The sequence below is a fragment of the Oncorhynchus keta genome, chromosome 34, assembly GCF_023373465.1.
Source record: "Oncorhynchus keta strain PuntledgeMale-10-30-2019 chromosome 34, Oket_V2, whole genome shotgun sequence".
NCBI lineage: Eukaryota > Metazoa > Chordata > Actinopteri > Salmoniformes > Salmonidae > Oncorhynchus > Oncorhynchus keta.
The window spans coordinates 39,104,153-39,128,155 of NC_068454.1; the positions used below are offsets into that span (position 1 = coordinate 39,104,153).

At 41.4% G+C, this 24,003-nt stretch overlaps 1 protein-coding gene across 1 annotated transcript in view; it reads left to right on the top strand.

The window, feature by feature from the left end:
- LOC118367109 (fidgetin-like) overlaps nucleotides 1–23,261 on the top strand; it is a 36,047-nt gene extending 12,786 nt beyond the window's left edge. The window contains 2 exon segments of the mRNA XM_052493833.1: nucleotides 17,267–17,877; nucleotides 17,880–23,261. Of these exon segments, the coding sequence (XP_052349793.1) occupies nucleotides 17,267–17,877; nucleotides 17,880–19,496 (2,228 nt within the window). The 3' untranslated portion in view covers nucleotides 19,497–23,261.
- Nucleotides 23,262–24,003: the final 742 nt, after the last annotated feature.

Below are 24,003 nucleotides of genomic sequence, written 5' to 3' on the forward strand. Positions count from 1 at the left end.
TGTAGGCTAGTCATCAGGATACAACAGACTATTCTCACCATAACAAGTTTTCAGTCTGAACAACAGAAGATGGGCTTTTAAGACTGTTTATTGCCCAGTGAGTGCTGGGTCAGGGATGATGGTAAATACGGAAAGGGGTAGTGGACATAAATCTTCTTGATAAAGCAATAAGGCCCGAGAGGCCATGGTATCTCATGAAAATGGGTATTGCTACGGGGCGTTGTTAGACACTGAGTAACATTAACAATATACTGTATCATGGCCCCCAGTGCATTGTCGCTTTATTAAAACACGTCCACCCACATTTCCATGAAAGAAAGGTGATCAAATGTTTCACGAAGATCCTGCCGCAAATCACTGTTCAGTTACTAAGCAACGGCACTAACAATACACCACCGTCGGACGGCAATATGTAGGAGCGCAGAGTTTAAACAATGGCTCATGAAACCCCATAATTTCCCCATGAATACAGCCTCATTGCCCACTACCGTTCTCACAAACGTCATTGTAGAAAGAGTAACTAGCCAGCTTCAATTTTGCTGTCACCATTTTGTATTTGCGGCTAAATCAAATGAAACAGCGGTGAACTGTTCCTAACTTTGTCAATACTCTCTCAAGTAACTTATTTACAATGAGGTAAACTTCCAGTGCTGTTTTACTGGTCAGCTTAATATTATGGTTTGGAATGAATCACCATTAATTCATGAGGAGACATCTGTTGCAACCAACATAAATGGACATGACAGAGAGGGACCGGGGAGCAGTGTTAATTGGATGGCGCAGCATTGTCTTTTTGCATGAACTTTTTCTGCATTTGATCATTCTTAAAATATGATTGCACCACATGATGGCTTAGGCTCACTTAGACTCGGGGGCCATGTGTCTTTACTGCATGAGCGAAACATCTGATGTTACTGTCTGTGTCTGCCGGTGGGGGGAAATCCATCAGCTCTGATGAGATCCTGCACCTTAGAGCATACCCATGCCAACCTATTTATTTTAAGCCCAAAGTCTGCTATTGTGCTATTTTTAGTTCCACACCATTCAAAGAGACAATTCACATTTGAGCAATGGGTGGGTGACCCTAGGTTGTGTATATCGATTGGGATTTGTTTCTTAATAGAATTGTGTCTAATTAATTCGATTTTAATTGGGAGAAAGCGGAACATGCAAATGCGGCACATTCTGATTCAATCGTTATTTAAACTGCGTTAAAAAAAATTGTACATCAGCGTCTACTTAATGGAATATCGTTGTTCTTTGTTGCACTTTGTATTGTAATTTAAGTAGTGATCAGAACAGGTCATTCTGGTGTGGTGGAACAATATATATCTAATGGGTTAAATAAGACATTAGAAAGACATCTGTTTTACAACTGCCTTGTCTTTTAATTATCACCGGTGACCATCATTCCCTGCACCATGTCTGCTTAAAGCCCAAATGCAGGGATGTTAGAAATTATCTTTCGCCTCAGTCATTTCACAATTTGTAAAGGAATGTTTTGGAATAATTCATTCTACTGGGCTTCTTGGCTCATTTCCTCAAAATCACTGTCCTCTTAGCCGGGCCGCCCCCTCCCTGTCATCAGCACCGCCCACACTGGTTTGCACTGGGCCTCACTAGACACCATGTCAATGCTCCATCCACCACCAGTGACCACCAGCAACCCAATCAGCAGTTTACTGCCAATGGCCTCCATTTCTGCCCATTAGGCTGACCAATGACCAATGTTAACCAGTGAAGCGTATTGTAAATGTGTACTACGCTAGTGTGTTGATGCCCCTCTGGTTCCTGTTACAGTAACTCACCCACTGGGTAAAAACAGGTTGAAACAACATTGTTCCCACTGCATTTTAACCCAAAAATCAATGTGATAATGTTGAATTCATGTGGAAAACTGATTGGATTTGATAAAGTCATCAACTTAAAGGGCATTTTGTCATTTTTTTCAATCAACTTTGAACCTATATGCAATGATATGTTGTTTGTTTGTTGATTTCACGTCGAATTCACGTTGGTTGACAACTCACCCAAATGCAAATCAAAACTAGATGTTGAAAAGACGTCTGTGCCCAGTGGGCAGAGATCCCAGTTCCATGGTTGAAAGGATCCCCCATTCTTTCCTGAGATAATACTATCAATTCTACAATATTCTGGATTCTCTTGAGATTTTTCAGAAAGCTTTTGGCAAAAAAAACACCCCAATTTGTATTGATTGGCCACTTGATTAATGTAGCGTTCTAGCGATGACAAGTCATGGAAGAGGAACAGCCCTGAAGTGCATCATTCATTTTTGGCCCGACATTTAGTTCCAAGGGAGGCACACAGTGTGCCCCGTTCAAGTCAAATGTTGTTTATACCGCTTATCGCTGCATGTTTGTCAGTCTGCAAGCTGCTTGTTGTCTCCCCTTTGCTCAACTCAGCTTTTGTCTTCTCAATTGCATTAGTTTAGAGATGTCTTTTGTCTCGGGTTGCCAATCAATACTGAGATGACAGCTGAATCCAGGCAGTGAGAACTCATACACAGATAAATAGATTGGGTCTGAATCAGGAAGTCCTAAGGACCATCCAGCACAATGGGACTGCCAAGACTTACTGAGGCTATGATGATTTCTCCATGAAACTTCTGACTGGCTTTGTTAGAAACTTTTCACTTTTAATTTCATTGTCTCTCCACTGAATAGCCGTGATGTATTCTCGGCGATAGGGCTTTAACTATATCCACAATATTACACCAGAGCAGATTGAAAATTACGTAAATGATAGGAGGTTTCAAAAAAACAACAACTGTGAACTGAGTGATACATAGAACATGTAGTAATCAGATTCTATGGAAGTGTAACTGTACTGCCCTCGCCACAGAGCACTTACTGGGCAGTGTGAGCCGGTGGGCGAACCAATCTCCCAGACAGCTCTCTCCTTGTAAAAGTTCCCCTTTATAGTTTCCCTACTTCACTTCAGTAACTTTATTACAGTGTAGCTGAGAGATTTCTATTTCATATTGACCTAAGATTGCTTCAGTTGTCTCATTTCACCTTTTGTCTGGCTTGTGTTGGAGAAATGACCTTCCTCCACACCGGCAGTCGATAGTGACCATACAGTAGAATGCTTCAGGGAAAGTTAGTTACGGCGACAGACACAGTTCCTTTCTTGGTTCGTTTAATCAAACAGTTTCAATTAGTCGTCTATTGAAAACTGTAATTGTTCTACAGATAGAAGGTAATTGAATAAAACAATGGCCTCTTCGTCTTTTGTGTGAAAGACAACCATTATATTGTTACTTTTATTGCTGTCCTGTCTCTATCAGTGTCTGTACAAAGGCCTCTTGATATATGCACCTTCTGTCATTTCTGCATGAGTTTGATAGAAGTGACTCCCCCTACAAGTGAACTGTGCCGAGTTGTACCGTTCGTGGGCCTGGTTATGTTGGATTTATTTTCCCCTCGTAGAAGATAGGATCTATTCCCGCGTTCTTAAACTACGTGGATGCCTTTGCGGAAGAGCTGAGTTCACTTTCGGGAGAACAACGAAAAAACTATTCCCCTAGTAGAGGACAGGTGAGTTAGCAATGTTTTGTTCCTCACAGTGTGGATGGAGTTGTGCAGCACAGAGAAAGGGAGATGCTGACCAGGGGTTGTTGCTTTAGTCTCCAGAGTGTGTTTGTGTTTGCAGAGCACCTAGCAGAGAACTCGCACACCCCAGGCTGGCCCTAGAGCGAGGAGACGTCCTGAAATGTAGACATCCACTGATGAAATGTCTGTCACAATAGCCTTCAGAAAGTATTCACACCCCTTGACTTTTTCTACATTTTTGTTGTGTTACAGTTTTAATTTAAAAATGGATACAATTTTGATTTCTTGTCACTGGCCTACACCCAATACCCCATAATGTCAAAGCGGAATCATGTTTTTCAAATTTTTTAGAAATTCATTAAGAATGAAAAGCTGAAATGTCTTGAGTCAATACGTATTCAACCCCTTTGTTATGGCAAGGCCAAATAAGTTCAGGAGTCAAATTTGCTTAACAAGTCACATAATAAGTTGCATCGACTCACTCTGTGTGCAATACTAATGTTTAAGATGATTTCTGAATGACTACCTCATCTCTGTACCCCACAGTCGAGCAGTGAATTTCAAACACAGATTCAACCACATAGGCCCGGGAGGTTTTCCAATGCCTCTCAAAGAAGGGCACCTATTGGTAGATGGATAAAAATAAGCAGACATTGAATATCCCTTTGAGCATGGTGAAGTTATTAATTACACTTTGGATGCAAGTGTCCTTCCTAACTCAGTTGCCGGAGAGGAAGGAAACAGCTCAGGTATTTCACCATGAGGCCAATGGTATGGTGACTTTAAAATATTTACAGGGTTTAATGGATGTGATCGGAGAAAACTGAGGATGGATCAACAACATTGAAGTTACTCCACAATACTAACCTAAATGACAGGAAGCCTGTACAGAATTAAGATATCCAAAACATGCATCCTGTTTTCACAATGCACTAAACTAATACTGCAAAAAATGTGGCAAAGCAATTCACTTTTTGTCCTGCATACAAAGTGTTATGTTTGGAGCAAATCCAATCCAATCCATTATTGAGTACCATTCTCCATATTTTCAAGCATAGTGGTGGCTGTATCATGTTATGGGTATGCTTGAAATCGATAAAGACTGGGGAGTTTTTCAGGATAAAAAAATAACTTTAATGAAGGTAACTAAGCACAGGAAAAACATTAGAGGAAAAGCTGATTCAGTCTACTTTCCACCAGACACTGGGAGATTAATTCATCGTTCTGCAGGACAATAACCTGAAACACAAGCCTAAATCTACACTGGAGTTTCTTACCAAGAAGCCAGTGAATGTTCCTGAGTGGCCGAGATACAGTTTTAACTTAAATCTGCTTGAAAATCTATGGCAAGACATGCAAACGGTTGTTTCGCAATGCTCAACAACCAATTTGACAGAGCTTGATGAATTTTGAAAAGAATAATGGTCAAATGTTGCACAATCCAGGTGTAGAAAGCTCTTAGAGACTTACCCAGAAAGACTGTAATGTAATGGCTCAGGGGGTTGAATACTTATCTAATCACGATATATTAGTGTTTTATATTTCAAATGTTAGAATTTTTCCCCCACTTTGACATTACAGAGTATTTTGTGTAGTTTGTTGACAAAAGTAACAATTAAATCCATTTTAATCCCACTTTGTAACGCAACAAAAAGTTGAATAAGTCAAGGGGTATGAATACTTTCTGAAGGCACTGTATATGGACACTGGGGAAGAGCTTCATTATTATTATTCTTTTTAAAGTTGACTGTTTGAATAGCACAAGTAGATGAGTAGTTTGTTAGTCTGCCAAGACCTTTCTGGCCCATTTCCTTTACCTGTCGTCCTAGGCTTACGGTAGAGTTAGTCAGGGGCCTTGAAACAGAGCAGTGTCGATGTCTGTGGATGGTGGTGGTCAAACCTATCATTGTCGACCCAGCGCCTTGTAAACAAAAATCCATACACTCTTTCCTGCAGATTGGTGTTTTACATCAACATTGCGTTGGCAGGAATCAGATTATTAGCAGTTTTAGTCCGCTGTAAAGTCTAGTGGGCGGAAGTGTGAAGTAATCACAGTAGTGAATCGGACCAGTGAACAAGGAAATTTGTTCATTTCCAATGGGGCCGGCCTATTGGTTTGTGAATCAAATGACCGGCTCCTCGTGTCATTAAACTGCTGAGATGCGGTACAAATCTGATAAGTGATAGACGTGTTAAACAACCCAGAATACTTTCCTCCTACTCATTTTTTTCCTTCTCTTTATTGAAGACATCCTTATGGGGACAGGACTTTTGGGACTGGGAATGGGGACGTCGGTGAGAGTGTAGATTTTGGTCAATGAGCCTTAGTGTAGCAAGGTCGCCGTCCACAGCTCCTCTCTTTTGAAGTGTGTAAGAGATCCCTGGGGAGGGATGGAGTACCCATCCTTGAACAGAGTTATGCGGGGACTTGCAAAACCCCTGCTTACATTTTTTTTTGGGGGGGGGGTATATTCTCTACGGTTAAGCAGAGCACATTTGAAACAATAACTAGTATTCTATCATTCTTCAGCTTCGCCATTTGAATTGTATCATACTGTAAGCCTAATTGTATTATTTTCCATACAAGAACATTGGATTGATCTCAGTGTCTGTGTTGAGGGCTGTTGATTTGCATGTCTGAGGATTTAACTGTACTTAAGACTTGTAAAATGGAATAGGTTGCCTTGCGTGTCTCTTGGCCTCAATAGTCATGGTTTAATGAGCATCGCTTGGACAGAACAATGACAGCTCAGAAACACTTTCAACCCCATGATTTTGTATTACGGTTAATCAGAACATGGCAAATACGAGAGACACTTGTTTCTTTCAAAACCCTATACATTGAAACTAATCGTCATTGCACAATTCAGAGTAGAAGTACTGTTCACGTTTGGCACATTGAACCATCCTCTGCTCTCATACCATTTGAACAACCCATCTGATGCCTCTAAGCTCCGGTGAGTTTGTTTACAAATGACAGATCAATGCGTTATTATTATACTCTCTGTAGTTCAGATGTCAGCCGAGATAAGTTTCTCCTGAGAATCCCCAATAGTATCCAAGGATAGAGAGTTGCTCAAGTTGTTTTCTTACTCAGTCGGGGACACTAATATATCAATGGCTCGGTATAAAAGTAAACTGAACATGTTATATAATCATAGAATTGTGGTATACGTGAAGAAAGTATTCTGATCTTGGGAATGAGGAGTAAACTTTTTTTTCGACAATATGAAAATGTGTTGATACGTGTGTTTATTAAAGGTATCGACTGATCTGTGAGTTTGAGAGTCCGCGCTATAGCTCCATAGAGTCCAGTCATGATGCGACAACAAGCATACACTTGTGTTGAAATACGGTTGGGTTCTGCCCTGCAATGTTCAGAGGAGATAGTTTGATGTTCTAGTTTTGATGTGTTCAACTTTCAGTAGAAATCTAACACATGCTTTTTACTTGTTTGTGTAAATTACTTTACAATATTGTCTAATTTAAGGGCATACTCGATTGCCATTGTGGATAGAATCACATGGCTCCCTGTGCAAGTTTCACTCAAATGAATTATTATAACAATCTACACAGGCAGATAAAACAGGACAAGAGGTATTATGTGTAGGGATTTGCATAATGATGATGATTCATTGCTGTGCTTCAGCATTTCTGTATAGCATTTGATGTTGAGGTTGAAATGTGTGCAGTACTTTATGGGCATGCATATAAAGTGTGGAAATAAGAAGCTTTGTTCCAAAAAAAAAAAAAAAAGAAGACAATCATCGGCCAATGAGAATGCAACGGTAGAAGAGTTGAATAGAGATGGAGATTGGCGCAATACATGCATGTGTTTCCTTGTTTTTGTCCGAGAGAGAGAGAGAGGGAGAGGGAGAGGGAGAGCGAGCTTCCAGACATCTAGCAGTGTCTGTTGTCTCTACCCACAGGATTAGGCTGCTTTGTGCTCATGATACTTTTAAGAACCGCCCCAAGTCAGGCTGCAGAAAATGGAACATTTTGACATGAAGCCGTTTCAATTATTATGATGCGGCTATAGTTTTCAGTCAAGCCAAAAGGACTGTGTAACGTGTGCGTGCGCGCGCCCGCATGGGTTTCTGTTAGATCTTAAACTGCCCTTTTTTTGGTTGGGAGTCTCAGTTTGCTGGTTTTCATTGATCTGCATTGATCTGGTTATATTTTATTTATATTTTCAATAGGTGATTGTGTTAGTTGAGTTTACATGTACAGTATGTCTTTCCGTGTTCCAAATTTGCTGTGAAAAATGACTCACTTTGGGACTTCTGGAATCTGGTAAAGACCTTTAGATAGTAATTATGGAGCCTCTTGGTCCCAAGCCTCTACTAGACCAACCTTGAAATAAGTCACTTGAAAATGATTATTGCAACCATTATAAGATAATGGATAGTCATTACACTCCTGCGGCCATGTGATCTTGAAACATGATGCCTCCATTGTACTTACCAGCCTCTTAATATCAGAACATACCGTTTGCAATGATTTATAGTTACTACAATATAATGTGCATTGTGTCTTGGTTGTTGGCTCAATAATTAGCACATTTGATCTGATAAATGACCAAGCAGGAGGTGAAAGGCATTTTATTTTTCTCTATTTAATGTCAGTGGGGGGAAAAAACTGACTGGATCTGTTGTTTTGAAGAGAGATTCATTTCCACAATAATAATTCAAGCCTAGACATTTCTATTTTCTCTCCTGAGTTTATGACTTCATTCTTCCGTCTCCACCTGGTATAAAAGGTATACAATTCATTGTTTGGCTATATCAACTCTCTTAAATAATCCACGGTGCCATTGTTGTCCGGCAACCCATTTCAATTAAACCACAGACAATGACAATTTGTTTTGCAGAATTGATGTAATATCCCATATTTCCGTATCCCGAAGCACTGTACAACAAGTCCCTGTGTCGTCCATCTAACGCAATCCGCCGAAAATAAGCACCTGTGCCTGATGGCAGCCTGGGTGTAAACAAAAGCAGTTGGATACAAGTCGGATACAACGGAAGTATATCCGGAGACTTGGAAACCTGTTTGCATTTACTGTATAGTGTAGCAGGCCCACGTGTAGCAGGGTAAATGCCACAGTGAGACACTCGCCTCTATTCCCTCGGGGATATATTGTCGGAGGTAAGAGTGCTTTTGCTTCCAGGGAAAGGGAACAGGCACATTGTATCACTGAAGGAGCCGGCTGCTTTGAAAGGAATAATCTGTGTTTACTAGATTGAAATGATTACAGCTCTGTGACAACGGGCCTGCCTCTGTGTCTCTGAGAATGGCATCATGAATATTACTGTGATTACAAAGAGTGGCCTTGTCACAGGAAATTGACTGTTTGATTGACAGGCTAACTACATTAATGTAATAAGGATAAGTGCACTGTAGATTTACACTCATATCCTGATTGCCTTGGAGTCGTCTGGAGTCTGTTAGCTAGCTTCCATTCACTTAATCGGTGCGAAAGTAACCACAATTAACCACAACACCACTATGATGTTGACTGCTGTCTCTGACCATATTCAAAGGTAATTACTTGATTAATCGTGGTTTGAACATTTAATTAGATGACCATACCCTGGAGATAAGGTGACAAAGTCAGTTTGTTGCACTTTTGAATCCTGAAAGGTTTATTAGTTGTTATGAGCGTACGGTTCATTTGAATCATCAGATAGCAGAAAATGCTCCGCACCAGCAACGGACAGAGCACATTGCAAACTCTCCTCTGTCAAATTCATTGGCGTTGCAGTCTGGGTTAGAAGTGGATGGGTTGAAACCATGAAAAAGACAGGGACTGAGGAAGGCATATCTTTACTAAATGAGGGGTTAAATGGTGCCCTGCGGTCTAAAGATTCGTCGGAATTACTGCCACATGGACCACTAAATTGAGTTTAGATGTTCTTAGCTTTACATGTGAGATGAATGGGCTTCGGTTGCCAATACCGATTATTACTACATATTGCGTTAGAATTCTCTCTCCCTTCAAAATAGCTCGAGTGAATTTGAATATGAATGAGCTTGTTTTTATTTATACATGTAATTAATGTCTGTCGACAGTATTTTGCACGCTTGTCATATCGAGTGGTCTGTGTTTGCAATATAAAAGCAAAAGCTCTCGTAATTATGTTTACATCCACAGATGAAAATCCCAGGGCTGTAATGATCAGTAATTATAAAATATTTTTTTCAGCGTGTCTACTGCCTCAGCTGTGACTATATATTGTGTGCTGCGGAGTGCAGAGTTTGTGCAGCTTAATTATGACATTGTACACGACTAAATGTACCAGTCTGCTTCAGCCCTGCAAAACACTTCCAGTGCATAATCACGCTCAAGTCTGACTTTAAAGAGCTCATTACAGTTAGTTTTCTAAAGGGCGGCTTATTAAACACAGTTACCTAATAAGCATCTTTGGTGGTGCAAATTGCTGGAAATGTTAATGAGTCTGATTAGGCCACGTTTCAATTACGACAGCTAGCTGTTACCTCAGCCCTCCCCCACCCCAAAAGAGCTAGGGAGAGGAGTCCAGCTCTTTATGCTTGGGAACCTCCTAGAAGGCATTGCCCTCTCTCTCTCATTCTCCCATCTCCCTTTTTCTCTCTCTCTCTCTCTCTCACTCTCTCTCTCTCACACACACACACACACACACACACACACACACACACACACACACACACACACACACACACAGGCACACACGCACGCACACACCTACGCACATACACACACAACTCGCACACAAAAAAAAAGGAAAATAAAAAACGCTCTGCCACCTCTGTGCTTCCTTTCAGCAGCCCAGTAATGAATAGAGAATTGTGCAAGCGGCAGTCCAATTTGCGCACTGGGAAATTGGATGGACAAAGCGGAGATCCAGTCCTGTTTGCTTAAAAAATGGCCAAGGCTACCAAGATTAATAGTTCTCAAAAAGGTCAGTGTCTCTGTTTCATCGGAGATGATCACAGTAGCAGAAATTAAACATCATGCAATATCAATGCTTTGTCCTTCGTGATGTCTTTTATTAGCATTACGAGTGTCAGATTCAATACAAAATTCATCATATGTAACCGTCACTAGGGACAAAGAGATTTGGAGGGTGCCATCTTGAAATTTGACCAACAGAGGAGACTGCTAAAACAAAGAGTTTTGTGAGTTGCTAATCAGTGGAATTTGAGCTTAACGTTAAGCCCTCAGGCTGTCTGAAAACATTCCACTAACGGAAACAGTCAATAATTATACCAATTGCAAGACAGAGAAAGGAAGCAGTGGATGTTGTTGTATTTGTATTTCTTTAAAGACGGGATAATGGATGGTGTTCTAACGCAATGTGCACGTAGAAACTCATTATGCAAATGTAAATTATACTGTATGTCCATGGGCTAAAACAACATCAGGCATGAACCTGGGAATGTTAATTTACTAACCGAAAGGTTGCTGGATCGAATCCCCGAGCTGACAATGTAAAAAATCTGTGGTTATGCCCCTGAACAAGGCAGTTAGCCCACTCTTCCCTGGTTGGCTGCCGTTGTAACTAAGAATTTGTTCTTAATTAACTGACTTGCCTAGGTAAATAAAACACAGTTGTCCATGCTAATGTCTCCCATGATGTGTGTAATCACATTTCATGTGGTTATTGGTTCAGATTGAAGTCTTTCAAGTGTCCTCATATGCCCTGACTGAAAGTCATTACTAGGCAATGATACAATTTTCTAACCGAACCAAGTTTGTTTCTAGTTTGTCACCCACGTTTCAAAGTGAAGTGTTCTGTCCCTTTCTACAGAGAGAGGGATGGCTCTCCGCCCTCATCAACAGTTCAGTAGATGTTCACTTACTCGCTGTATTTAAATCATTTGGCTTTTTTGCTGGCTTTCCATTTCATTAAGCAACTTATGTGAAGGGATCTGATATGAAAACTTTTGCAAGGAGCGCCTCTTGGATTTTAAAGAGTATTTCAAGGAAAGAATATATTTCTGCACTATGTACAGTTATTTGTACAATGGTGATATTGACAATGATACAGTGGTGGAAAAAGTACCCCATTTTCATAGTAAAAGTAAAGATGCCTTAATAGGAAATGACTCAAGTAAAAGTGAAAGTCACCCAGTAGAATTCAACTTGAGTAAAAGTCTTTAAGTATTTGGTTTTGTATATACTTAGGTATCAAATGTAAATGTCATTGCTAAAATATACTTACGTATCGAAAGTAAAAGTACAAGTATGAATCATTTCATATTCCTTATATTAAGCAAACCAGACCTCATCATTGTCTTGTTTTTTGGGGTTTACAGATCGCCAGGGGCATACGAACACTTAGACATCATTTACAAACGGAGCATGTGTTTCGTAAGTCCGTCAGATCAGCGGCAGTAGGGATGACCAGGGATGTTCTCTTGATAAGTCTGGGAATTCGAACATTTTCCTGTTCTGCTAAGCATTCAAAATGTAACTTTTGGGTACTTTTGGGTGTCAGGGACAATGTATGGAGTAAAAATGACATCTTCTTTAGGAATGTAGTGAAGTTAGAAAATATGTAAATTGTAAAGTACAGATACCCCAAAAAACTACTTACAGTTGAAGTCGGAAGTTTACATACACCTTAGCCAAGTACATTTAAACTCAGTTTTTCACAATTCCTGACATTAAATCCTAGTAAAAATTCCCTGTTTTAGGTCAGTTAGGATCGCCACTTTGTTTTAAGAATGTTAAATGTCGGAATAATAGTAGGGAGAATGATTTATTTCAGCTTTTATTTCTTTCATCACTTTCCCAGTGGGTCAGAAGTTTAATACATTTAATTAGTATTGGGTAGCATTGCCTTGAAATTGTTTACCGTTTCGAGTAGCCTTCCACAAGCTTCCCACAATAAATTGGGTGAATTTTGGCCCATTCCTCCTGACAGAGCTGGTGTAACTGAGTCAGGTTTGTAGACCTCCTTGCTCGTACACACCTTTTCCAACTCTGCCCACTAATGTTCTATAGGATTGAGGTCAGGGCTTTGTGATGGCCACTCCAATACCTTGGCTTTGTTGTCCTTAAGCCATTTTGCCACAACTTTGGAGGTATGCTTGGGGTCATTGTCCATTTGGAAGACCCATTTGCAACCAAGCTTTATCTTCCTGACTGATGTCTTGAGATGTTGCTTCAATATATCCACATAATTTTCCTTCCTCAGCATGCCATCTGTTTTGTGAAGTGCACCAGTCCCTCCTGCAGCAAAGCACCCCCACTACATGATGCTGCCACCCCTGTGTTTCACAGTTGAGATGGTGTTCTCCGACTTGCAATCCTCCCCCATTTTCCTCCAAAGATAATGATGGTCATTATGGCCAAACAGTTCTATTTTTGTTTCATCAGACCAGAGGACATTATTCCAAAAAGTATGATCTTTGTCCCCATGTGCAGTTGCAAACCATAGTCTGGCTTTTCTATGGCGGTTTTGGCTCAATGGCTTCTTCCTTGCTGAGCGGCCTTTCAGGTTATGTCGATATAGGACTCGTTTTACTGTGGATATAGATACTTTTGTACCTGTTTCCTCCAGCATCTTCACAAGGTCCTTTGCTGTTGTTCTTGGATTGATTTGCACTTTTCGCACCAAAGTACGTTCATCTCTTGGAGACAGAACACGTCTCCTTCCTCAGCAGTAAGACGGCTGTGTGGTCCCATGGTGTTTATACTTGCGTACTATTGTTTGTACAGATGAACGTGGTACCTTCAGGCATTTGGAAATTGCTCCCAAGGATTAAACAGGCTTGTAAAGGTCTACAAATATATTTTCTGAGGTCTTGGCTGATGTCTTTTGATTTTCCTATGATGTCAAGCAAAGAGGCACTGAGTTTGAAGGTAGGCCTTGAAATACATCCACAGATACACCTCCAATTGACTCAAATTATGTCAATTAGCCTATCAGAAGCTTCCAAACCCATGACATCATTTTCTGGCATTTTCCAAGCTGTTTAAAGGCGCAGTCAACTTAGTGTATGTAAACTTCTGACCCACTGGAATTGTGATACAGTGAATTATAATTGAAATAATCTGTTAAACAATTGTTGTAAAAATGACTTGTGTCACGCACAAAGTAGATGAACTAACCAACTTGCCAAAACCATAGTTTGTTAACAAGAAATCTGTGGAGTGGTTGAAAAACGAGATTTAATGACTCCAACATAAAAACTTCCGACTTCAACTGTAAGTAGTACTTTCAAGTATTTTTACTTAAGTATCTTACACCACTGTATTGATGTATGTTAAATGTGACAACAATTGTTGAAGACTGTCTCTGGTGCCCAAATATGTATTCTATCCAATGTATTTGCTTATGCAAAACCATAACTTTATATTGTTAAGTGTACTGATAATGTAACAAAAGCCGTTGAAATCAGAGCCGGAATATTGTTTGAGGCCCTTATACACTTGAATGTGTTGTTCCAGAAAAAAATGTCCCACTTGAAATATCTTACTTTTTTGTATTGCAGCCTCACCACCCACATGCATCAAGAGTACTACTAAAGAGGCCTAATAACCTAGAACATAAAGGATGAGTAATGCTAGAAATATCTAAAGGTCTAAAGGTACTGACATCAGTGAAAGTAACTTTTTGAATTCCCAAGACAGCTACAATACAAACAGTCCCCTGGAACACCAACAGCACTGAGTGCACAAAACATTAGGAACACCTTCCTAATATTGAGTTGAACCCCCTTTTGCCATCAGAACAGCCTCAACGTATTGGGACATGGACTCTGCAAGGTGTCGAAAGCGTTCCACAGGGATGCTTGCCCATGCTGACTCCAGTCTTTCCCGAAAGTTGTGTCATCGGCTGGATGTCCTTTGGGTTGCGGACCATTCTTGATACACATGGAACTGTTGAGCGTGAAAAACCCAGCAGCTTTGCAGTTGTACGGTAATAAGTTCTAGCTTGGCACCTACTATCAGACCTCGTTCAAAGGCACTTCAATATTTTGTCTTGGCCGTTCACCCTCTCAATGGCACACGTGGACAACCCATGTCGCAATTGTCTCAAGTGACATCAATAAGGGATCATAGGTGTCACCTGGATTCACCTGGTCAGTCTATGTCATGGAGAGAGCAGATGTATTTTTTGGAGTATCTGTAGTTTACTCATTTATATTTTGGGCAACTTTTACTTTTACTTCACTACATTCCTTTAGAAAATATTGTACTTTTTACTCCCTACATTTTCCATGACACCCAGAAGTACTTGTTACATTTGGAATGCTATACAGGACAGGAAAAGTGTCCAATTCACGCACTTATCAAGAGAACATCCCTGGTCATCCCTACTGCCTCTGATCTGACGGACTTACCTTTCTTTACCTTTGATACATATTTAGAACCAAATACTTTTAGACTTTTACTCAAGTTGTATTTTACTGTGTGACTTCCACTTTTACTTGAGTAACTTTCTATTGAGGTATCTATACTTTTACTCAGGTATGACAATTAGGTACTTATTCCACCACTGGATTTGCCCCAAAAATAGCATTTTCTATTCAGGAAAAAAAGTGAATTGCTTTGACACATTTTCTGCAGTGTTACTTTAGTGCCTTGTTGCAAACAGGACGCATGTTTTGGAATATTGTATTCTGTACAGGCTTCCTTTTTTCTCTCTGTCAATTAGGTTAGTATTGTTGATCCATCCTCAGTTTTCTCCTATAACAACCATTGAACTCTAACTGTTTTAAAGTCACCATTGGCCTCATTGTGAAATCCCTGAGCTGTTTCCTTCCTCTCCGGCAACTGAGTTAGGAAGGACATGTATCTTTGCAGTGACTGGGTGTATTGATACACCATCCGAAGTGTAATTAATAACTTCACTATCCTCAAAGGGATATTTAATGTCCGCTTTTTATTTTTGACCCATAGGTGCCCTTCCTTGCGAGTCATTTGAAAACCTCCCTTGTCTTTGTGGTTGAATCTGTGTTTGAAATTCACTGCTCGACTGATAGACCTTACAATTATGTGTATGTTAAACACTATTATTCCACACAGAGTGAGTCCATGCAACTTACCATTACAAAAGGGTTGAATACTTACTGACTTAAGACATTTCAGCTTTACATTTTGAATTCATTTGTAACTTTTTGAAAAACAGCATTTCACTTTGACACAATGGGGTATTGTTTGTAGGCGAGTGACCAAAAATCTCAATTTAACCCATTTTAAATTCAGGCTGTAACACAACAAAATGTGAGAAAAGTCAAGGGGTGTGAATACTTTCCCGAAAGCCCCGTGTACTCTTCTCTGTTTCGAATGCTACTGACTTGTCGTGTCTCTCAGATCAGTGTCTTGTTTTATAGGTTGTGTTGCCTGTGAATAGAGTTTCAGCTAGTCTGACAGGGATTTTTCTCCCCGCCTTGTCCTTTTCTTAATCATTAGCCTGGATGGCTGACAGCCATGTGAGCCATAGCATGGATCTCTTTTGACTAAAACCTTGTAAATTAACACAATTAGCGCAGCATCATCCTGCTAATTAGCTCCTGGTGCCTGGTACGGCGGCTGGGCAAGCGGCTGGGAGGGAGTCATGGGGGAATCCACATTCTCGCCTGTTTACTAAGACAAACACTGCGCTGTAATGCGCCGCTGGAAGCTCTGTGTCGGTTTCCTAAAGCCTTGGGTAGGGATGGCTACTGGGCAATTTCATAGGATGCTGATGCACGTGTGGCTGGCTAAGTGGTGGATCAATGCAGCAGGAATGGGTGGTTTTGCAATGTGATTCTGGGTTTACTAATGGAGTTTCGAGTCGGATTAGCTTTGATGAAGCAATGTGTGCATGTGTGCGTGTGTGTGTGTGTGTGTGTGTGTGTGTGTGTGTGTGTGTGTGTGTGTGTGTGTGTGTGTGTGTGTGTGTGTGTGTGTGTGTGTGTGTGTGTGTGTGTGTGTGTGTGTGTGTGTGTGTGTGTGTGTGTGTGTGTGTGTGTGTGTGTGTGTATGGCTGTGTATCCGTGTTTCTTTTAATACTGTAAACACAATGATCTGTTTCTTTCTTAGGTATATCTGTCTTTGATAATCCCATGCTGAGTCTAAAATGACAGCATACGTAACAGCTTGTGTTTGCAAATTGAGTTTAGGACTAAACTCGACGGTGCCTTTTGAGCCCCGGAGGCAATGAAAAAAGATGGTCTGGGAAGCGAGAAAGACAAGTACAGCATGTTTTTTTCTCTCTCACCATGTAGACTGGGAAGCAGTAGGCAGACACAAGGCCGTTGTAATTCATGCCGGGCAGTGGGGTTTGTGTGATGAAAGCAACAGAGCGCTGCCTGGGAGATTGCTTTGCTGCACTCCTCGAAGCAGATTTGAAACTGTCTCGGAATGCCTTAGATGAGAGTTGGATTATAGACTGACCTGCAATGTCTATGTCATTCGGTTCTGTGCAGGGTGCATTATACTGTGCTAACCAGGTGTTGGGTCCCAAATCCACACACTGCCCATGATGTAATTGCTCAGCAGTGCCTATTTTACAGTAGAGGAAGTTAGTTGTATAATGGTATTGGGATTTGGGATATATTTGTCAGTTCATTCATTGCTACAAAGGCAACTTTTCCACCACGTTAAATGTACCAACTTCTAGACACAACATACTGACAACGCAAGAAAACTCACAATAAATAGCAACTACTATCTGATGGTATTTTTTGACCCGTCTCTCTTTCTGTCTGGTGTTTAGGCCTAAAGATGCAGTGGACCCCAGAGCATGCACAGTGGGCCGAGCAGCACTTTGATATCTCCTCCACCACACGCTCTCCTGCACACAAAGTGGAGGCCTACCGGGGGCACCTGCAGCGCACCTATCAGTACGCCTGGGCCAACGACGACATCTCTGCACTCACCGCCTCCAACCTGCTGAAGAAATACGCAGAGAAGTACTCTGGGATTTTAGAGGGTCCGAGTGAGCGAGCGCTGCTCTGCTCCTATTCCGATGGCACTCCTGGACTCCTGAATGGACGTAAGTCAGAGAGTGAGTCCTGGCAGGAGGGGATTTACCCAATGAACTGCGCTCCAGATGTTTTATCTGTGAGCAAATCTGGAATGACAGCTGCCCTTCCCCCAACAGACGTGTCGGCCAGCATAGGTAGCACCCCAAGGGGGGCCAGCAGCCTGACCGAGCCCAGCTATTCCAGCAGTAACTGTGGGAGTCACACAGCCACCAGTCTACACTCTGGTCTGTCCTCTCAGGAATACGCTACGGGCTACAATGGCTCCTACCTGCACTCTAGTTACAGCGGGCAGACCGCCTCAGGCCTCCCCTCTCCATTGCACAATGCTGGTCTCCTACAACCCCGCCCCCACCCCCACCACCTCCCCCTACTCTAGTGCCCAGCTACAACGCGGGGTCTCCCAACCTCTCCAACTACAATTATCCTCCGACAGGATATCCCCCACAGACAGCTGTTGCCCCTAGCTATAGCCCTGGGGGAGCCCCACCTCCCTCTGCCTATCTGCCATCAGGCATCGCAGCTCCCACGCCCCTACCCCCCTCTACACTCCCTGGCTATACCTACCAGTCCCATAACCATGCACCAATTGCACCAACACCTTTGAATGGCAGCTCAGCCAACTCATTGAAAAGAAAAGCTTTCTACATGACGGGGCATGGAGATATGGACTCCAACTATAGTAATTTCAACTACAACCAACAGCGCTCCTCACAAAGCCCTATGTACAGAATACCAGACAACAGCATCTCAGACTCAAGCAGAGGGAATGGATTTGACAGGAATGCTGATCCGTCATCTTTAGCATTTAAGCACACGAAGCAGCCAATATCCTCAGATCAGCAAAGAAAATGTTGCAGTCAGTCTGGCCGGGCATTAACCCCTCCCTCCTATGGATCAACCAAAAGCTCTGTGGGAGGCCTGAGATCGGGCGAGTCCTTTGGAAAGTTTGGAACCCCCATAATGAATGAGCACAGTGAAGAGCATAGACAGCTCCTCTCCCATTCCATAGCAGGGTCGGACATTGGCAGCGCTACCTCATCCAGCCACACTGCAGAGGAGCAGCTGAAGAACAGTGATGCCAACCTCGTGGAGTTGGTCACCACAGAGATCCTTCAGCCCGGTCCCCCAGTAGACTGGAATGACATTGCAGGTCTGGAGCTGGCCAAAGCAGCCATCAAAGAAGAGATTCTGTGGCCCATTTTGAGGCCAGACATGTTCAGTGGACTTGCCACATTACCTCGGAGCCTCCTTCTCTTCGGACCTCAGGGAACAGGCAGAACACTGCTGGGCCGCTGCATGGCCAGCCAGCTGGGGGCTGCCTTCCTGCGGCTCAGTGGCTCAGCCCTGGTGACCAAGTGGCTGGGAGAGGGAGAGAAGATTGTCCAGGCCTCCTTCCTGGTAGCCAGGTGTCGCCAGCCCTCAGTGGTGTTCATCAGTGAGGTGGACATGCTGCTTTCGGCCCAGCTCAGCGAGGAGAGCCCAGTGAATAGGATCAAGAGCGAGCTCCTCATGCAGCTGGACAGTGTGCTGACCTCAGCCGAGGACCACGTCCTGGTGGTCTGCTCCTCCAGCAAGCCTGAGGAGATCCAAGAGTCCCTGAGGAGGTACTTCACCAAACGGCTTCTCATCCCCCTACCTGACAGCACAGCACGACACCAGATAATCAGCCAACTGCTCTCACAGCACAACTATTGCCTCAGTGACAAAGAGTTGTCACTGCTGGTCCAGCGGACGGAGGGCTTTTCGGGACTGGACGTGGCTCGGCTGTGCCATGAGGCAGTAGTAGGACCGATACATGGCATCCCAGCTTCTGACCTCTCAGCCATCCATCCCAGCCAAATGAGACCAGTCTCTTACCAAGACTTTGACAATGTATTTAGCAAATTCCAGTCCAACATATCACAAAAAGAACTGGACACATACACCGAATGGAATAAAATGTTTGGTTGCAGTCAATGAAACTGAAGCATTCGAACACGCGGGAAGGAAACCCCTTTCAGAAGGATACCATTTAGAATTCTCAGTAAACAGGAAGTGGACAAGAGAATAATACAGGTCGTGGTGACTTTAACACCTGCAGTACAGTAATGGCGTAAAGGTAGGCCTTAGAGAAGCAGAGGCATGCTTTACACAACGGCTGGCAATCTGCACACAACACATAGAGAAATATTATTTTGATGCTTGAAACGGATGAGGCCAAGCATCGCCTACCAAGGTGCAAGTGGGTAGACTTTAACAGGATGGAACCCCTGTGTGTGTATATATCAGTTTGCTGTTCTGGAGATTTAGTTGCTATCAAGTGCCTGAAGTGGTGCTCTTTTATTTTCTAATATTATCTCTTCGCCTCACAATCTACATTGATGGCATGTGCTAATATAAAAAGCTTTAATATGAGACAAAAACTACAAAATTGCTTTTTTCCATTGAAACAGTATTCCTCAACTGTGTCTGTTTTGCGCTCTCTGTGGACAGTAGAAAGTACATGTGTTACTGGTAATCTGAACCCTAATTTATAGACATCATTTATTTTGATGTTCTCTCTTTATGAAAACTCAGGAAAGTGATTGTGATATGTACAGTACCTCAAAGATTGTTTCAAAGCACTAAACATTTGGCTTGCGTTTTGAATTTGCATTATCAAAAATGGAGGGTTTACGGTACCTCGAAAGGCTAAAAATGAGTATGACATTGAATGTACCAGAGTGATTCTGGAGTATTTGGAAGACAAAAGGAGAAGTGTCGTGTTTTTCTTTGCAATTTCCCAAGTGAAGAATCCTATTGTGAATATAGTTTTATTTGATATGTGGCAAAGATGGAGGAATGACGATTCTTTTATCTACTACAACACATTCGACCGGCCTTCATCGACCGGCCACAGTACATTAAGAGAACACATTTTAGGATGTACGTTTTTGCTAAACCCCATCTGTAGGAGAAAGCATAGCATATGTATTTTGTCGAATATTATCAGCAGCTTAAATTTGTATCTCATCTGCAGATAAAACTGTCCGGCCACTTGCGGAGAAACGTGTTAAGGCTGAAAACGAGCCTCATGAGGTTGAAAAAGACCGTTTCCCCCAAGGTATTTCATTCCATCCCGCTGCTATTTTATCACGAATGAAAACGAAGGATTATGTTTTCTACCTCCAGTTTATTCGTTTTCTCTGAAAGCAGAATCTGAGGGTATGGCAAGATGACAGAGCCTATTTCGCTCATTAAACTATGAAGCCTTTTGTGGGAACAAAAAAGCTGCCTTGCTGACAACAAAATCAGCTTAAGTTAGTGTTACGCCAGTGTCGTCCCCATTCATAGACACCTATGTACATGGAGTATTCATTTCTCGGAACATGAGCAGGGTGGTCTTGAAAAGGGGTCTGGAGACGTGTGGCCGTTAGCCCTATCTTTAAGCCCTTGTTCTAGGGTCCTTTCTTACAGCAAAGCTATGTTGTTACTAACTATCAGTGTTCAGTAATGTGCCAGAAAAGGGGCAATGGAGACACAAGGCCTGATGAATGCATGAAAAAGCCTTGCTTTTGTTTTTTGTCCCTCCCCCCCCCGCTATAGCAGTATGAAAACTGTCAGAACGCACGAGTGCATTGAAAGGGATGTCCTACAGTACCACTGAAAGTATTATCAGTACAGCGCAACTGCACTGCGTTTTAGTTCACCCGCATTCCAACGTGATATTTTCCCAATTTGTGTCTCATACGTCTTATATTTACATACGTCTTAAATTGTTTTCACTCTTACGCAGCTTATTGTGTTTACAATGACAACATATATATATTGTTCACCTCCAATGGCGGCACTTACTGGGCAACAGGAGGCTGTAGAATCACTGGCTGTCTATGACTGTTTCCTGTTCTAGTGTAGTCTTATGACAAACGTTAAGCTGGCAACAGCTGCTTTTTCAGTTACACAATTATAAAGAATAACGGCTGCACAAGAAACAACACTTCAACAAAGCACCTACGTTGATGAAGGGCCCCAACATGTATTTCATTTGTTCTTTGTATCCTATTTTGCTATATGGCTTTTATTGCCATAGATAGATGGGATGAAAGTCCCCTAAAGTGAAAGTGTAGTTAACCAAATGCACTTTTGAAGCTTTGTTTTGTCATACAACAATTTGTTGTCAAGTCTCCACTTGAAGCCAAAGTGAAATCAACAGTTTTATTTTGACATAAGATATTTAAACTGAAACTGGCAATTACTTACTTTAATAGCGAGTTAAGCAATTTTGCTTATGCCAATAGGGCATGTTTATTCATGAATTTAAGGCAAAGCAATTAAACATATTGAAACGAGCTGTTCAACAAGTTATTTATACATTACAATACACTACATTACACTAATTATAGGAGCAGTAGAACAGGAAAAACTAAGGGATGAGAAGAAAAACTTCACTAACATCCAAACAAATAGAGTTTCTCAAAGTCATTTCGTTTGGAGGGCAACAATGTAAAGGATAGGCCTTTAAGTACAACGAACTGGCTACGAAAAGGTTGATAAGCACATCTATTCTCCTTCACGTCTGACAACGTTAATCACTTGAATGTTGCTTTCCAGCCTGTATCACTTGTCCCTCTGGGTGGGTTTTTGTTTCCCGAGCTGCTCTAGACGTCGGCTTCATCTTTATGTCGTTCTTATCCGTTATCCTATTTAAACGTTTGTTCTTTATAACCATTTCTACCTCATTGCTACATATTGTACATGTAGTACTTACGTTCTGTCTTTTTTTGAATGTCATGCATTTGTACAAAAATAAAGAAACAAAAACAACGACGGCAACAACAACAACAACAACAAAACGCTAAAAGAAAAAAAATGGACCAAAAAATGAACAGCTTTACCTCCGAAAGACAGTCCTTACACCAGAACAGTATTATCAGCAGAACTGAGAAGACACATTAGTGAGTGTGAAGTTGACGCTGATGCATACATGAGATACTGACTTCTATGGGATATATAGGCACTCATAATGCCACATTTCTGCAAGTATATTGTGGGCTGTATAGGTCTTTCTCTAGGGTCTCCAATGCAAATTCCGTTTTTAAACTAGAATGTACTTTGCTTTAATATTTTGTGAACTGTTGTAGTGCGCATGTTAATGTGTCTTTGTGTGCACTTACAATTCAATGTGTAAGTGTGTTGGGTTAACATATTTAGATATGTGAAATTACAAATTTATACATTTCATACATATGTACAGGAAATAAACTTGCACATATGTGTACTCAATGTACATTTGCTATTGATATATACATATTAAAATGCACCACATTACAGTACAGTACATGTTTATATGTGTGTATGTATTGCCATACCTACAGTAAACGTCAATGTATTTTCATCTATTCCAAGGTACAGTACAAAAAAAAAAAAAACATAAAATATTGAATAAAGATGTTTTTTTTTCTGGAAACCAAATGTGTTTTCTTTTGTCTCCACTCTCTCATTGGTTAGACTCGATTGATTAGATGTGCGGACGTGTCCATGTTCGCGGTGTGTGTTGACAATTTCAGTTCTGACATTGATAATGTTAGTCAAGAGACATGACATTTGGAAACGTCAGTTACTCATTGTATAACACCCATACAATGCACAACACGCGGCGCTCTCTTGAGGCAATTCGTCTCTATTTATTTTCAAGGTTTCTGTGTCTTAATAGAAAATTGCATCGACTGTGTAATTGTAATCCTTCCATTAACCAAATGTGTTGTTTTTCAGTCGTTAAAATGTTATGATCACAGGAAAGGAGAGGGATTATACAATCACACCCCTCGGTTCGTAGCTCCACACTGCCACTATTTCTCTTTATGTAAATTGCACATTTATGCGTCGATTTTCTATGTATTTTTTTTGTTGTTGATGGTATCATTATATAGTTGATGGTATGTGCGTAGGAAGCTGCTGTACAATTAACATTAAGGGAAAAAAGTGTGCCCCGTGCTGTTTCATTTGTAATGCTGTGTCTCTTTTTTTCTGCAGTGGGCACATGAAAACAAGCCGCGCTAATGGACGCATTTCAACCGGATTTTCCTCCATTTATACAGGAAACAAACCTGGAACAAATCAGAACAATGGCGATTATCAAAAGCAGAAAAAAAAGCTAAATATGTGTATTAGCTGTTTCCGTGTGTTGACATTTGCAATTTATGTCTTTAGTACTAATTATGGACAGAGAGAACAAGCATACCTCAAATAAAAGTCTGAATTCAAACTTTTACCGACAGTTGTATGGTCTATTGTGGTAGTAAATATGTGTGAAATGTTACTGAATAACCTAGATCAGGGATGGGCAACTGGCAGCCCGCAGATCATTTCTTCCTTCATTTTTGGGGGTTTTAATCGTCGGGGTCTCAACTTAACTCTTGAGAGTCAGAATACTAGAATACACAAGGTGCCCTTTCCAAATGTGGTTGCGCTTCAGCAGTTTTTCTCTTGTTATGTCAGTCAATGAGTG